This window comes from Mobula birostris, chromosome 9, assembly GCF_030028105.1.
Source record: "Mobula birostris isolate sMobBir1 chromosome 9, sMobBir1.hap1, whole genome shotgun sequence".
Lineage (NCBI taxonomy): Eukaryota > Metazoa > Chordata > Chondrichthyes > Myliobatiformes > Myliobatidae > Mobula > Mobula birostris.
The window spans coordinates 36,883,947-36,900,715 of NC_092378.1; the positions used below are offsets into that span (position 1 = coordinate 36,883,947).

A 16,769-nucleotide genomic window follows, 5' to 3' on the forward strand; every position below is an offset into this window, starting at 1 on the left:
TCCTTTGAGGGAACCATGCTGACTATGGCATACACTTTTTTGCTTCTGTACTAAACACTTTATTCATCAAGCCAATACTGGCAAGAAAAGAGGAAGTCATGCAAAATGAACATGAAGAGTTAGGCAGAAGATTAAGGAGGGAGTCTTGTGCCCTGGACCAGAGGGGTTAGGAACAGGAGGATAAAATAAATGAATGTGTGACTGAAGAGCTGGTACAAGCAGAAGGATTTCAGGGACCCGGCCATGGGTAACCTGTACAAGAGGGATCTCTACTAGGACAGAGGCAATCTTTACAAGAGGGACAGGTTACATCTGAACTGGAGGGAGGCCAATGTCCTTGCAGACACATTTGCTTGTGCTATGCAGGAAAACTTCAACAATTTGGCAACCATAGTGCATCAGATGAGAAAAATGAGGCATATATAGTTAAAACAAACTGGTCTAGTAAGCAGATCAGGGAGGGTCTGGAAAGGGAACATGACTATAAGCATCTTAATTTCAAGACAGTCATGAGAGAAGAAGGACTGGCCCTGAAGCTAAAGTTCCAAATTAGGGAAGGCTAATTCCAATAGTATTAGACAGGAACTCTCAAAAGCTGATTGAGAGATGTTGTTTGTTGGTAACTGGATGTCAAGCAAGTGGAAGCTTTTGAAAGCTAGATCAAGAGGAATTCAGGGTCAAATGATCCTTTTAGTGAGAAGGGCAAGATTAAGGAAGGATGGTGCAACAAAGGATAGTGAGAGTTAGCTCAAGGAAAACGAAGCACATATCAGATATCGGCAGTTGGGATCAAGTGAGTCCTTTGAGGAGTTAAGGGATATAGGAGTAACTTAGGAAGGAAATTAGGAGGGCAAAAGGGGGCCCACGAGATATCCTTGGCAGTAGTGTAAAGGAAAGTCTTAAAAAATTCCATCTAAAAGTACAGGACAGTATTCATTTACTGTGAAAAAGAACATGGAAGCTAGTGAGCGCATGGCAAAGAATGGTGATATTTCAGAGCTGATCAACATTACAATAGGTCCTGAAAAGTTTAAAGGTGGATAAATCACCAGGGCTGAACTAAGTGGAAGATAGTATACTATACAAAAGGGATGAGAATGCAGGGACCCAAAGAGATCTTCATAACTTCATCAGCCACAGATGAGGTATCAGAAAACTGGAGGATAGTTAATTTGCCTTTATTTAAGGGCAGCAGGGATATGTCAGAAAACTACATTAGAGGTAGGAAAGTTATGGGAAAGGACATCATTTATTTATTTAAATTTAAAAAAGCAAGGACAAATTAGGGATGTTCAGGATGAGTTTAGGCATGGAGGGGGAAAATAATTGCATCTCACAATTTTGCCTGTGTTTTCTGAAGAGTGACCACGAGGATTAAAAAGAGCATGGCAATAGTCATTGTCTACTTAGATCTTTTAGCAAGGACATATAGTCATAGAAAAGTACAGCACAGAAACAAGCCCATCAGTCCATCTAGTTCATGATGAGACATTTAATCTGCCTATTCCCATTGACCCGCACCAGGACCATAGCTCTCCATACCCTTACCATCTATGTACCTAGCCAAACTTCTCTTAAATATCAAAATCAATCTCGTATGGACTACATGTGCTGGCAGCTCATTCCACACTCTCATGACCTTCTGAGTGAAGAAGTTTCCCTTGCACTTTTCACCCCAAACCCATGACCTCTGGTTGTAGTTCTACCTAACCTCACTGGAAAAAGACCATCTCTACCCCTCAATTTTGGACACCTCTATCAAATCTCCTCTTAATTTTCTACATTCCAAGGAATAAAGCTCTAACCTAGTCCATCTTTTCTTATAACTCAGTCCTCCAGACCTGACAACATCTTTGTAAATTTTCTCAGTACTCTTTCAAACTTATTTACACCTTTCCTGTTGGTAGATGACCAAAACCACACACAATACTCCAAATTAGGCCTCACCAACATCTTATACAACTTCAACATCCCAACACCTGTACTTAATACTTTGATTTCTGAAGGCCAATGTGCCAAAAGCTTTCTTTACAACTCTACCTATCTGTGACATCACTTTCAATGGATTATGGACCGATATTCCCAGATCCCTTTGTTCTACCACACTCCTCAGTTCCCCACCATTCACTGTGCAAGACCTACCCTGGTTGGCCCTTCCAAAGTGCAACATATCACATTTGTCTGCATTAAATTCCACCTGCCATTTTTCAGCCCATTTTTCCAGCTGATCCAGATCCTGCTGCAAGCCTCGACAGCCTTCCTTGCTGTCCACTACACCCCCAATCTTGGTGTTGTCTGCAAATTTGCTGATCCGGTTAACCACGTTATCATCCAGATTGTTGATGTAGATGACAAACAGTGATGGGCCCAGCACCAATTCCTGCAGCCCACCACTAGTCACAGGCCTCCAGTAAGAGAAGAATGCTGAGTGAGTGTACTTTTGTGACCAGCCTCCCATGCAGGACCTTGTCAAATACCTTGCTAAAGTCCACGTGGACAACATCCACTGCCTTGCCTTCATCTGCTTCCCTGGTAATTTCCTCACAAAAAATCTATAAGATTAGTTAGACATGACCTACCATGCACAAAGCCATGCTGACTATCCTTAGTCAGTCCATGTCCATCCAAATACTTATATATCCAGTCCTTAGAATACCTTCCAGTAACTTTCCCACTACTGATGTCAGGCTTACTGGCCTATAATTTCTTGGATTTTTTGGAGCCTTTCTTAAATAGTGGAACAACATCAGCCACCCTCCAATCCTCCAGTACCTCACTTGTCACTAAGGGATGATTTAAATATCTCTGTTACTGCCCTGGCAATTTCTGCATTTTTCCCTGCAGGGTCTGAGGGAACACCTTGTCAGGCTCAGAGTATTTATCCACCCCAATTTGCCTCAAGACAGCAAACATCTCCTCCTCTGTAATCTGTATAGGGTGCATGAAGTTAATGCCACTTTCCTCACTTTTATAGACTCTATGTCTGTCTCCAGAGTAAATACAAATATAAAAATATCTATTTAAGATCTCCCCCTTTTCTTTTGGCTTCACATATGAATTACCATTCTGATCTTCCAAAGGACCAACTTTATCCCTTGCAATCCTTTTGCTCTTAACATGCTTGTACAATCCTTTTGGATTTGTCTTCACCTTGTCTGCTAGGGCAAGTTCATACCTTCTTTTAGCCTTCCTGATTTCTTTCTCAAGTGTTCTCTTGTATTTCTTATACTCCACGAGCATGTCATTTGTTCCTACCTGCTATACAACTGTTTTTTTCCTTAACCAGAGCCTTAATGTCTCTTGAAAACCATGGTTCCCTACACCTGTTATCGTTACCTTTTACTCTGACAGGTGCATACTAGCTTTGTGCTCTCAATTTCACTTTTAAATACTTCCCACTTACCAAGTACATTTTTGCCAGAAAACAGCTTGTCTCAGTCCACACTTGCCAGGTCCTTTCGGATACCATCAAAATTGGCCTTTCTTTAATTTAGGACCTCAAGCAGACCCCTCTTTTTCGCATATTTACTTTGAAATTGGTGGCATTGTGATCACTAGATGCAAAGTGTTTCCCTACACAATTTTACAACTGACACCAAAATGAACGGTGAAGAATGTTGTTTGATAGTAGGAAGCAGAGGGTGGTAGTGGATGATTGTGCTTCAAATTGGAGAGGGCGACCAGTGGTGTGCTACAGGGATCGATGTTCATTCCTTTGCTGGTTGTCACGTATATTAATGGTTTGAATGAGAATATAGGTGGCATGGTTAGCAATTTTACAACTGACACCAAAATGAACAGTGAAGAATGGTGTTTAGGATTACAATCTTCACTTAATGCACAAGATAAATGAACTTGTGCTTCTTGATCTCGTCACTTGAGATTCAGTGTCACACAACCCTACCACTTTGATCTGGCCCACACCTTCATTAACCAGGTCCAACACTTGCCTTTATTGGACATTGCTCCTCCCTACACAAGTCATTGGGTTTGTGGGGGTGTGGCCATGGTTAATCGGGATGCACCTCGGATTACTGTGCCTCCTTGGGCTTTAGGATTAGGTTTGAAGGTAGGGTTGGTGGATGTATATATGGGATTGGGAGAGAAGGTTGTGGAGTTTTGTGTGGGAAGGGTGTAGGGTAGCGTAGTGGCAGCAGGTTTGTGGGGGTGTGGCCAGAGCTAATCAGGGTGTGCCTCAGGTTAGTGGGGATGTGTGCCCCCTTGGACTTTAGGATTAGGTTTGAGAGTAGGACTAGCAGATGTATATGTAGGGCTGGGAGAGATAAGGTGGTGGAGTTTTTTGTGGTGAGGTATGAGGTGACTTGGCAAATAGGGTAATGTAGTGGAGCCACTTTAATCTGGCCCATGCCTTTCATTATCGTGGTTCGACATCACTTGGCTTAATGAACCGGGTGTGCACTGGGACACATCACCAATAATGCAACCTGGGGCCATTGGGTGTTGCAGATCTTTAATCATTAGACACCCTCTCCAAGGGCAAAGAAATGGCAGGTGCAGATTAATTCAGACAAGTGGGAAGTCATGCATTTTGGAAGCTAAACCTGAGCAAGACACACACATAATAAATGGCGAGCTCTGCAAAGCGGTGTTGAACACAGAGACTTTTGGATACAAGTAAAAAGTTCCCTTCCAGTGGCAACACAGTGTAGTGCATAAAATGTACGGCATGCTTGCCCTCATTGGTTGAGGCTACAAGTATAAGACCCAGGACTTCATCACAGTTGTTCAAAACATTGGCTAGGCTGCACTTCCAATATTGTACGCGTCCTGGTCAGCACAGAAAAGATGTGATTTATTTAGGGAGGGTGCAGACAGAAGATTCACAAAGGTTTTGCTTGGATTGGAGGGTTGAGTTAAAAGGAGATTGTTATAAGGTCTGTTTACCCTGGGGCAAAGGAGCCGAGAGGTGATGTCATAGAGATGTTTAAAATCATGAGAGGCAGGATAGGCTTCTGTTTCCCATGGTACGGGTGTTTAGAACTAAAGGGCATAGTTTTGAGAGAGGGAGGATGTTTAAGGGGGGATCTGAGAAATAAATTTTTCTGCGTAAAGTGTAGCTTGTGTTTGGAATGAGCTGCCAGAGTAGGTGGGACAGTAGGCATCTCGACAGCTACTTGAATGAGTAAGGTATAGAGAGATATGGAAGTAAGTATGATTAGTATAGATAGGTGTGATGGTTGGCATAGACAGTGGACCAAATGGTTGCTACAGTGCTATATGTTTATGACTCTTAAGAGTTACAAATGCATGGGAACTTTGCGGGGGTGGGGAGTCGGGTGTAGTGCAGAGGCAGGAGGGGCGAGGGTCATATGCTGTTGTAAAATTTAAAATTAATAACTTGGGTATCTGTAATTATCTCAACAACATTGTAATTAATCAAAAATAAGTGTGTTTTCAGTTGACCCAAAGCAGTGAGTTGGACAATATCATTGGCTTGAAGGGGAGTGAAAACAATGCAGGAAAGCTGAAGGTATTAAACCTGTACAGGAAATGGTTTGCCATTGGGGAACACTATTGGTGCCACTAGTAGAGACTCAGGTTCAACTCTGACCTTAGGTGCTGTCTGTGTGGAGTTTGCATATTGTTCCAGCGACCATATAGTCTCTCCCCGCCCCCCCCCCCCCCCCGTGCTCCTGTTTCCTCCCAGATGCCAAAGATGTTCAGGTCAGGAGGTCAATTGGCTGCTGTAAATTGTCCCTTCTGTGTTGGCGAGTGGGAGAATCAGGGGCTGGGGGAGCTGACAGAATGCAGGGTAAATGGGATTAATGTATGATTAGTGTAAATGGAAGGCTGATGATTGGAGGACTGAAGAACCCACTTCTGTGCTGAATCTTTCTATGATTCAAGAAGCAATGACAAGAATGAAGTTGTTTTACTGCACTTCACTGTGTAACAAGTTTGTACATCAGCAAGGCTGTTGCTCCAGGAAGCAGTGCAGGCTGGGAATCTCATTGGTTTAAATGCAGCTATCTAAGACCAATTCAGCATCAACTGAACTGCCCCCAGCAACTGAACGCTTCACTTCCAACGAGCAGGTGACAGCAGCATGGAGCAGTCTATTTCTGAATGCTTCCTTCAATAGCATTTCTGATTGCCTACCATGCAACCAGCATGGTCATTATTTTACATCATTAGGTTATACAAGAGGAAAAACCTAAAGACCCCATTAAAGGAAATAATGAATAGTTAAAAATAATTCTGAAACATACCTGATCACTTCTGGGGGAATGATGAGTTGACCATAGTTGAGATGTTCCCTTAGTTCACTTAAGTAATTTACATAAATAACCTTCTTTCCAAATTTATGGCTGGAAAAAAAATTCAGACAAGTTACAAAAACCTTTATGGTGATATTACAAACTACAGTGGATTCTGGTTAACTGGTCAGTTAATCGGCACAGCCGCTTATTTGGGACAAATTTTAAAAGAAACTAAATCAAGGAAATAGCTGGGATTCCCTTCATTTATTTGGGACACTATGCCACTTGATTGTGTCAGGAGACTGTTGCTGAAGAGTTTCTAACTAGCATCAGTCACATGCACTTGTGTGGCTGTTACGACACTACACCGTGACTACAGTGAACAGTTTTCAAAAAAAAATAGCATCAGTTGCAAGTGTTTGTACTCAAAAAGCAGTCAGTTTTGTCATGGAGAGTTGAGGAGAAGTAAGTAGAAAGGCAATTTAGAACTGTTTTGCCTAATGAGAAATGCCAGAACCAGCCAGACGTTAAAATGAAACAATTTCACTACTTCAAGAAGTTGGGAACTAGGAAGAATTTGAAGGTATCGACAAGCATTTTGAATGTTACAATAATGAAAATGGAGATTTGGAGAATGCAATTATCAAAAAGGATTGTATAAAGGCATGATCCGTATTAGTTGTCTGCACTAATATTGTTCATTTACAGTTAAGCAAAAGAACACGGCAGCGTACAGTTTTTGAGTTCCCCTATTGATAACTATTAGGAACTAACACAGATTTATAGTACTGTAGTATCACATTTGCTCCGGATTTCATTTAAATATATATAATTTGTTAATCAGTTCAACAGTAGTTCACTTTTTTTAAAATATACTTTTCTAACAATTTCCATGAAACTGGCTAATTGGGGCAACTGCTTAATTGGACCAAAATGTACTGGTCCGGATGTGTCCCAATTAACTGAAATCCAGTGCATTTCCAGATCAATAATACATATTTTTTTCCAATTATCAGCTCCAAAAAGGTGACGTTTATTGACTGGGGTCATCTTGCTCTAACACAAAGTTCCAATTTTTGTAGTAAATACACATCAGAAGTGGCAGGGATATCAGAATCAGAATCAGGTTTATTATCACTGGCATGTGATGTGAAATTTGTTAACTTAACAGCAATTCAAGGCAATATATAATATAGAAAAGGAAAAAATAATAAAAAATAACAATAAATAGGTAAATCAATTATAGTATACATATATTGAATAGATTAAAAAACGTGCAAAAAACAGAAGTACTCTATATTAAAAAAAAGTGAGGTGGTGTCCAAGGGTTCAATGTCCATTTAGGGATTGGATGGCAGAGAAGAAGCTGTTCCTGAATCGCTGAGTGTGTGCCTTCAGGCTTCTGTATCTCCTACCTGATGGTAACAGTGAGAAAAGGGCATGGCCTGATGCTGGAAGTTCTTAATAATGGACGCTGCCTTTCTGAGACACTGCTCCCTGAAGATGTCCTGGGTACTTTGTAGGCTAGTACCCAAGATGGAGCTGACTAGATTTACAACCCTCTGCAGCTTCTTTTGGTTCTGTGTAGTAGCCCCCTCCATACCAGACGGTGATGCAGCCTGTCAGAATGCTCTCCATGGTACATCTATAGAAGTTTTTGAGTGTATTTCTTGACGCGCCAAATCTCTTCAAATTCCTAATAAAGTATAGCCACTGTCTTGCCTTCTTTATAACTACATCCATATGCTGGAACCAGGTTAAATCCTCAGAGATCTTGACACTCAGGAACTTGGAAGCTGCTCACTCTCTCCTTATAGACAGCTGACCTCTCTATAAGGATTGGTATATGTTCCTTTGTCTTACCCTTCCTGAAGTCCACAATCAGCTCTCTTGTCTTACTGACGTTGAGTGCCAGGTTGTTGCTGCAGCACCACTCCATTAGTTGGCATATCTCACTCCTGTACGCCCTCTCATCACCACCTGAGATTCTACCAACAATGGTTCTATCATCAGCAAATTTATAGATAGGATTTGAGCTATGCCTAGCCACACAGTCATGTGTATAAAGAGAGTAGAGCAGTGGGCTAAGCACACAACCCTGAAGTGCACCAGTGTTGATCGTCAGCGAGGAGGAGATGTTATCACCAAGCCGCACAGATTGTAGTCTTCTGGTTAGAAAGCCAAGGATCCAATTGCAGAGTGAGGTACAGAGGCCCAGGTTCAGCAACCTCTCGATCAAGAATGTGGGAATAATGATATTAAATACTGAGCTATAGTCAATGAACAGCATCCTGACATAGGTGCTTGTGTTGACCAGGTGGTCTAAAGCAGTGTGGAGAGCCATTGAGATTGCGTTTGCATTGACCTATTGTGGCAATAAGAAAACTACAATGGGTCCAGGTCCTTGCTGAGGCAGGAGTTCAGTCTAGTCATGACCAACCTCTCAAAGCATTTCATCATTGTCAATGTGAGTGCTGTCGGGAGATGGTCACTAAGGCAGCTCACATTATTCTTCTTGGGCACTGGTATAATTGTTGCCTTTTTGAAGCAAGTGGGAACTTCCGCATGTAGCAGTAAGGGGTTGAAAATGTCCTTGAATACTCCCGCTAGTTGGTTGGCACAGGTTTTCAGAGCCTTAACAGGTACTCCATTGGAACCTTCCACCTTGCGAGGGTTCACTCTCTTTAAAGACAGCTTAACATCAGCCTTTGAGACAGAGATCACAGGGTCATCAGGTGCAGCAGGGATCTTCACAGCTGTAGTTGTGTGTCCCTTTCACAGCGTGCATAGAAGGCACTGAGTTCATCTGGTAGTGAAGCATCGCTGCCATTCATGCTATTGGGTTTCGCTTTGTATGAAACCAATGTGCTGAGTAAGGAAAGGATACATTTTAAAAATAGCAGAAGGAGTCAGAATTGGGAGGGCACACAGGAGACAAATGCTTTCAAAGATACAAATGACCTGTAGAAGGTACAGAAAATAACCAGAAATTGGGAATAGGGCATAAAAGAAAAATAAAACATTAGAAACAAGGGATAACAAAACTGTTGGAGAGAGTTATTTGTACCAGTGGATGATTCTGTTTTTATTGAACATTTTGATGAAACTCAGAATGCGTGTGCTATTTTTTTCTCCTACCACCAAAGAATTCAGTGTTACTAATTCTAAATTACTGTAGAAGCCAACCCTGTATCAACAATGCAGCTCCTTAAAATCTTCCATTCGTTTTGCTGACCACAACTGTACAGTCCCATTCCAAAAATGGCTGCGAGAAGTGCAAGACAATATTTACTGCAGTGAGAAGGGGTCAATTTGCTTCAACGCTTCAAGTAGACACCTGCTCTATCCATGGATGGAAGGGGGGACTTGCTCTTTAGCAGTTGTGGTCAAGATTTCTAACCAAAACTATCTCACTGTTTTCTTCCACATTTTGTTCTTAGGACTTTGATCAATGTAATTACAAACCTTTTCACAAAACATACCTTATAAGTGGCTTAAAAATATTCCAGAGAACTCGGATGAAGTTTGTTGGATGTACAACATAAAGAGCTTTGAGATTTTTCTTGTACCTAGAAAAAAAAACATTTCTCAAGCACAGATGTTGAAAATTCCCACTGTAGTTATCTTGCTTCATATAGAACATTATTTGAAGTAGTATTAGCAGGATAAACAACAGAGAATCTGGATTTTGTTTACTTGGATTTTCAGGAGGCCTTTGACATGGTGCTGCACATCAGGCTGCTAAAGAAGACAAAAACCTATGGTATTACACAAAAGATAATAGTATGGACAGAAATTGGTTAGCTGGCAAAGAGTGAGAATAAAGGGGGCAGTTTCTGGAGGAGGATCCCATTGAAGCTGGTCAAATATTGAAAAGCCAGAATAGAGTGGACATGGAGAGGATGTTTACATTAGTGATAGAGTCTAGGAACAGAGGGTACTGTCTCAGAATAGAAGAATATCCCTTTCGAACAAAGATGTGGACTGAACTTCTTTAGTTAGTGTGTAGTGAATCTGTGGAATGCACTGCCACAGATAGCTGTGGATGCCAAGTCATTGGGTATATTTATAGTGGAGGTTGATAGGTTCTTGATTTGTACGAGTATCAAAGAGTGCGGGCAGGAGGAGGAGAAGAATGAGGTTCAGAGAGAAAATAAATCAGCCACAATCAAATGGCGGAGCAGACTCAATGGGCTGAAGGGCCTAATTCTGCTCCTGTGCTTCATGGTCTTATGATCTAACACTCTATCCAGGTGATGTGATGATTTATTTGCACTCCTTCTAATTTAATACACCATTTCTCTGTCTGTCATTTATTCTCCCTTACCTTCCAGCCAACCACAAGCCTGCTCTTTAGTTTGCATTTACCCAAAGTGATATCAATCTCAATAACTCGGCCCAGATCTCAAAATGAAACTGGGCATTTTCTGTGGCAGACTGGGCCACTTCAATATTAGGGACTTAATTTACCAAATGATTTTCAGGAATTAGCATTGGTTAAATAATTCTAACCGCAGGTGAACTTTAGCATAAACAGATCTTCTGCTTAGAGAGTCCCTCAGGACAGAATATAACTGCTTCTGTTCCAATTCTGAAAAGCAGGATGTTTGTATGCAAGTTCTTTCAAAGTGGAATTGTTTTTGCACATCATCCACTACAGAGGGTTAACACTGTGATGTCTTGGTACAATGGTAAGGAGATCTGCTGCACAGGCTTGCTACACACATTTACTGTTAGACACACTGATTCACAATCCTGTGCACTTTTTCTGTTCAAGCATCTCCTTGATTACTTCCCTCCTTCAGTTCTGTCCTCTAAATGCCTGCTTCATTCTCCCTAGTCTCTGCATCTTTGTTCCCCTTTCACTTTTAGTTCCTTTCCTCCTTCTTCCCCATCACTTCCTTATTCACCCCGCGGTCTCCCCTCATAACCAAGAAGGGAGTCACTCACTAAATGCTGCTGTGTGTTCTCTTCAGGGCTACTGCCCAGCTGCTACACACCATGCAACCCGTCACTCCCAGCAGCCTATAGCCAATGGCTGAGCCGAGAAACCCCTGACCTCCCCAGGGAAAACAAGAGAATTTTCCAGCATCTGATCATGGATTATAACCTCAGTATGGTGAGACCACACCTGGAGTATTGTGTGCAGTTTTGGTCCCCTAATCTGAGGAAAGACATCCTTGCCATAGAGGGAGTACAGAGAAGGTTCACCAGATTAATTCCTGGGATGGCCGGACTTTCATATGAAGAAAGACTGGATGAACTGGGCTTGTACTCGTTGGAATTTAGAAGATTGAGGGGGGATCTGATTGAAACGTGTAAGATCCTAAAGGGATTGGACAGGCTAGATGCAGGAAGATTGTTCCCGATGTTGGGGAAGTCCAGAACGAGGGGTCACAGTTTGAGGATAGAGGGGAAGCCTTTTAGGACCGAGATTAGGAAAAACTTCTTCACACAGAGTAGTGAATCTGTGGAATTCTCTGCCACAGGAAACAGTTGAGGCCAGTTCATTGGCTATATTTAAGAGGGAGTTAGATATGGCCCTTGTGGCTACGGGGGTCAGGGGGTATGGAGGGAAGGCTGGGGCGGTGCTCTGAGTTGGATGATCAGCCATGATCATAATAAATGGCGGTGCAGGCTCGAAGGGCCGAATGGCCTACTCCTGCACCTATTTTCTATGTTTCTATGTTAATCGGCTCCAGCGTGTGATTTTCTGTCTGACGGGGCAAATTCATCCTGTGGAAGCTGGAAACTCTCTTGTGGACACCAGCACCATTTAGCACATAAAATGATTCTAAACTCAGGGTCCTCTATCACCTGATATGCCCCTTAAATCTCAGGCTCCTGTCTCCCAGGCATTGCAATTCAGCTATGATATTACGAAGGTGACAAGAATTCATGGAAACCGGACAATATTTCAGTAGAGTCAGGAATTCACTATGCTTATGTCACCCCAAGTGAGACTACCCATTCATCTGAGTACACATTTGAAAACAGTCATGAAATGAATCTGTCAGTGTTGTAAGAAGCCCCTTTAAACTGAATAGGATGCCTGAGAACTTAGTATGAAAACTACAGAAGACCTATCACCATTCAGCTAATAATGACCAGAAACTGGAAACCTCCACTGCTGCAGGTTGGAATTGTTCAAAACACCAGACTCCAGACAAGAAAGAGAAAATTAATTGCTTAATGTAGCAACAGTAACAAAGTCAAACATGTACCGAGGAAGCCCATTGATTAAAGAACCCTGGATTAAATATACATTTTTGTATCAAATATGGGAAGATTTACATAAGTTATCTAACTTTGGGTCCATCAGAAAAGGAAGATTACTATTTTGAGTTCAGGTTGCTCAGTGCAAGTGTTGTAAGTGAAAGTCTGGCCAAGTGACAAGACACCTGCCCAAAACAAAGAGTGTGGCATTTAAAATCCTATTGCAGAATCTAAGGACATACCCTAGGCTGCCACTTCTTGCCATATGAAAACTGAGCTTGAGCTGAATATGGTCAGGTTGTTACTGCTGGCACATGCAGCCCTTTGTGTTGGAGCTGTGTTGCTTCACCCAGGTCCTATCTGACTACTCCAGGCCGTCAAGGTAGATCGTGGATTCCTATTCAAGGGAGGGCACACATTTCCCTCACCATTTATCCCCAATTGACAACACCCACCCTGAATAGGTCTTTTACTGCAGATTGCAGGATCCTGCCCAAGTAAATTGTCCGCCTGCAAGAACATTTCAGATGGAAGGTCACATCGACACAAAGCATTATTCTTCTTTTCCCAGATCCTTCCTATTGGTTGAATATTTCTCTGGGGCGGCACAGTAGTGTAGTGCTTAACACAACGCTAATACAGTGGTAGTGACTCGGGCTCAATTCCTCTGCTCTCAGTGAGGTGTTTGTACATTCTCCCCGTGACCTCATGGGCTTTCTGTGGGTGTCCCAGTTTTCTGCCACGTCCCAAAGATGTACCCGTTAGTCACTTTGGTGTAACTGAGCAGCACAGGCTTGATGGGCTGGAGGGGTTGGTTACCGTGCTGTATTTTTAAAGGTAAAATATTTCCAGCATTTACTCTTTTCATTTGAGATGCTTTGGTAATGAGAATGATAAATACTCATGCTCATTCCATTTCATTTTTCAACTGTAATGGTATTGATCAATGCATTTTAAAATGCCGTTTAATCAGCACTAATGGTTTTGGAAATATTTGTACTGTCAGTAAGATGCTAAACATAGCCACTAGCAAATATGTGGTTCCCTGACTATATTTGTTAAAAATAATATTCTGACCCACCTGTTCCAAAAACAAAAATTTCATTCTTTTCCCCCTCACTAGACTTGCCATCTGTAATGATCTTCTGTGATTTCAGTAATGAAGCCATCACACAAGTTTAGTGTGACGATGTACTTTTGACAAAGCAGCATTCCTACATCACTGCGCTCAGCTTGGGCAGTATTAACTTCTACAGAAAATCCAGCATGTACAATTGCAACAAAAGAGGTTAGGACCCACCATTTTGCATATGGGGGGGGGCTTTGGGGTTCTAACATTTTCTGTCATTCCTTAGCTTTTTCCCCTTCTATTCCAAGGATATCTGCAAAGAGTAAGATTGTATACCGCATACATTCTCTGATATTAAACTGAACTATTATCAACAGTCTCACACAGAGACTAAAATAAGCCAAGAATATGAACATGGGCTGTACAGAAAAATAAACTGGATCCTTAGTACTGAGTAACTTGCTTGTGAGCATAGGTTGAAGAACTTGGAAGAAACGGTCTTACTTTCTGTCAAATTCTTTGTAGGCATTCTGTAACCAGCTTAAAGATGGCTTATTGCTGCTTTTCAGGCCGTAGTGAAAGTAAACTAGAATGTAATCACTCTCGACATACTGATCCAGTGTGTACTTCAGGTACCTAGACAGGGTAGAAAGCAAAGTTGATTACCTCAAATTACTTACTGCAGTGGTGACTAATTAACAAAACACAAGCTTGTCACATCCAAACTTAAACCTGTCCAAGCCTATTATGACCAATGATAAAGAAAAACATTAATCATGTCAACAGACATAGAAAGATTAATCTGAACAAAATATGACAGGTTTCTGAGAGTCAACTTAGAAGAAATTCTCTTACTGAAGTGGCAGTGGAAGGATGGTGGGAATAGTTAAACAGTGAGAGACCCAGGCTAAAATCATTGCACGAGCCTCTGTGTAATAATCCTGCAGAATCCTGGAATAACCCTGTAAAACAGTTTCTTTTCTCTCCTGACTGTGAGGATAGATGTCAGGGGAATAGAGTTTTCCATCCTAAACATCAAGTCTTTAAGCAGATATTTATCTACAAGAAGGATCAAGGAGAAGCAAGGTTATTACTGCCCTAAAGTCTCTCTTTATCCATCAGCTGCAGATTCTTAATGATCTTCCCAAAAACAAAATGAACTGCATGCCTAGCCAGCTTCTACCCTACCTATTCCAAACACCTCCATCTGTCAGTTCTAAATAGATAATCATTGGATGAAGTTCCAAATAATCCTCACGTCAAGACCTTCGATTTAGAAATAAAACCTATAAAATGCTGCTGATTTCTCCCAGCGTTAAAAAAGTGGCAAATCTGGAAAATGTTTTACAAGAGCAAATGCAGGGAATCCATGGTGGAACAAAAACATAGCAGCTGGCAAAATGTTTGGGAGCGCCAGTGATTGGGGTTCAATTCCCAATGAGCGCAAGAAGTTTGTACGTTCTCCCCGTGACCGATAGAGTTTCCTCCAGGTGCCCTGGTTTTCTCCCACATTTCAAAGATGCATTGGTTAGTGAGATGTGAGCATACTATGTTACTGCCGAAAGTGTGGCAAAACTTGCAAACGACCCTCCCAGTCTCGGACTGTGTTCAACGATGTGAACAATGCATTTTACTGTATGCTTGGATCTACATATGACAAGCTAATCTTTAATGTTTTAAGGGTTCCTTGAGGTTGTCATAGCCCAGGGCGGTACTGGGGATAGGTGCTGAATACCTATCAAATGCTCCCAATGGCATGTGTTCCAAGTACCCTCTAACAACCAAGTCCAGCTTCTGGCCTTCACGTTACCAAGCCTGGTGGAACTGTTTCTACTAACAGGGGAAGGGGCAAAGGCAGCTTACTGGCACCTTAAAACTGGTCACTTCGGGCAGATAGAACTCATCAGCTGTGGTTGGCAGCTTATCCAACAGGAGGAAAACTCTGATCTGAAACCTCCGCTGCTTTACAGCTATACCCACTCCTCGGGAAGGCTTCAGGAGTAAACCCCAAGGAAAAATCCGGAGGTGGAAGTCCCGAAGGCAATCCTACATTGAGTTCAATGCTGACCCGCGAATCCTGCGACGCTGCTGGTGCCAAACGGTATCAGTCTCTGCCATTCCTTTGGTTTTATCAGCTGCGTGGAGAACCTGCTGAATGGGCGACAGCTTGCTTTTCATATTGGGCTAATTAACAGGCCGAATGGTGTACTTCTGCTCCTATGTCTTATGGTTGTATATCGTACTGCCCTGGCTTGCATATCACATAGGCAGCCAGGATGCTATATCCATGGCTGACCCTGACCAATGGAGGGCCTCAAACTTTTAGCCAAATTAATTGACCGCAGGAAGTAAACTGGAGCAATCTATCGATTGAATACACTCGCCACAAAAGAGAAAAGGAATCTCAACTTAGACGGTGTGTATTATGATTTTTGTGAAAGTTACAAAACAGACCACCCAATAAAGGCATAATAATAATAATAAATGGAAATTTATTTCCCCGTGCTGCAAGCAAGTGACAGAGGCTACTCAAGGTGAGTGAAACAACAACCAGGCACTTAAATGTGCACCGACTACAGAGGACAGTTGAAAAGGCAGCAACTCATCTGCACGTCAGTCTTAGCTGAAGAAAAATATGCTGCACAGAGGGCAGAAGAAGGAATTACATGTGAGAATACTAATATCCCATGTTATATTCCACAAGATGGCGCTGTCAGACTTCAGTAAACAAAGAGAACTTGTATTTGGAGGAACCCAACATGTCAATTTACCACTCCCCCTCCCACCCCTAACACAACAGAATGATAATCACATGCATCAGAGTGTTGTGAGACTGCATATAGGAACTTAAATTTGACAGCTTTTGCAGATATGCACATGCACTTTTGATGTTATGGAGCGAACATGCGCAGATACTCAAGCAACACACATAAAAGTTGCTGGTGAACGCAGCAGGCCAGGCAGCATATCTAGGAAGAGGTACAGTTGCCATTTCGGGCCGAGACCCTTCGTCAGGACTAACTGAAGGAAGAGCTAGTAAGAGATTTGAAAGTGGGAGGGGAAGGGGGGGGATCCAAAATGATAGGAGAAGACAGGAGGGGGAGGGATGGAGCCAAGAGCTGGACAGTTGATTGGCAAAAGGGATGTGAGGGGATCATGGGACAGGAGGCCCGGGGAGAAAGACAAAGGGGAGGGGGGAAAGCCCAGAGGATGGGCAAGGGGTATAGTGAGAGGAGCAGAGGGAGAAAAAGGAGAGAGAGAGA

General features: G+C 42.3%; 1 protein-coding gene across 3 annotated transcripts in view; it reads right to left on the minus strand.

The window, feature by feature from the left end:
• The window catches only part of LOC140202681 (rho GTPase-activating protein 8-like), a 94,935-nt gene that overhangs the window by 35,040 nt on the left and 43,126 nt on the right, over nt 1-16,769 (minus strand). For all 3 annotated transcript variants that reach the window (XM_072267835.1, XM_072267837.1, XM_072267836.1), the window contains 3 exons: nt 14,011-14,142; nt 9,704-9,790; nt 6,231-6,329 (listed from right to left, as the gene is read on the minus strand). In XM_072267835.1, the coding sequence (XP_072123936.1) occupies nt 6,231-6,329; nt 9,704-9,790; nt 14,011-14,142 (318 nt within the window). The remainder of the gene's footprint in view (nt 1-6,230; nt 6,330-9,703; nt 9,791-14,010; nt 14,143-16,769) is intronic.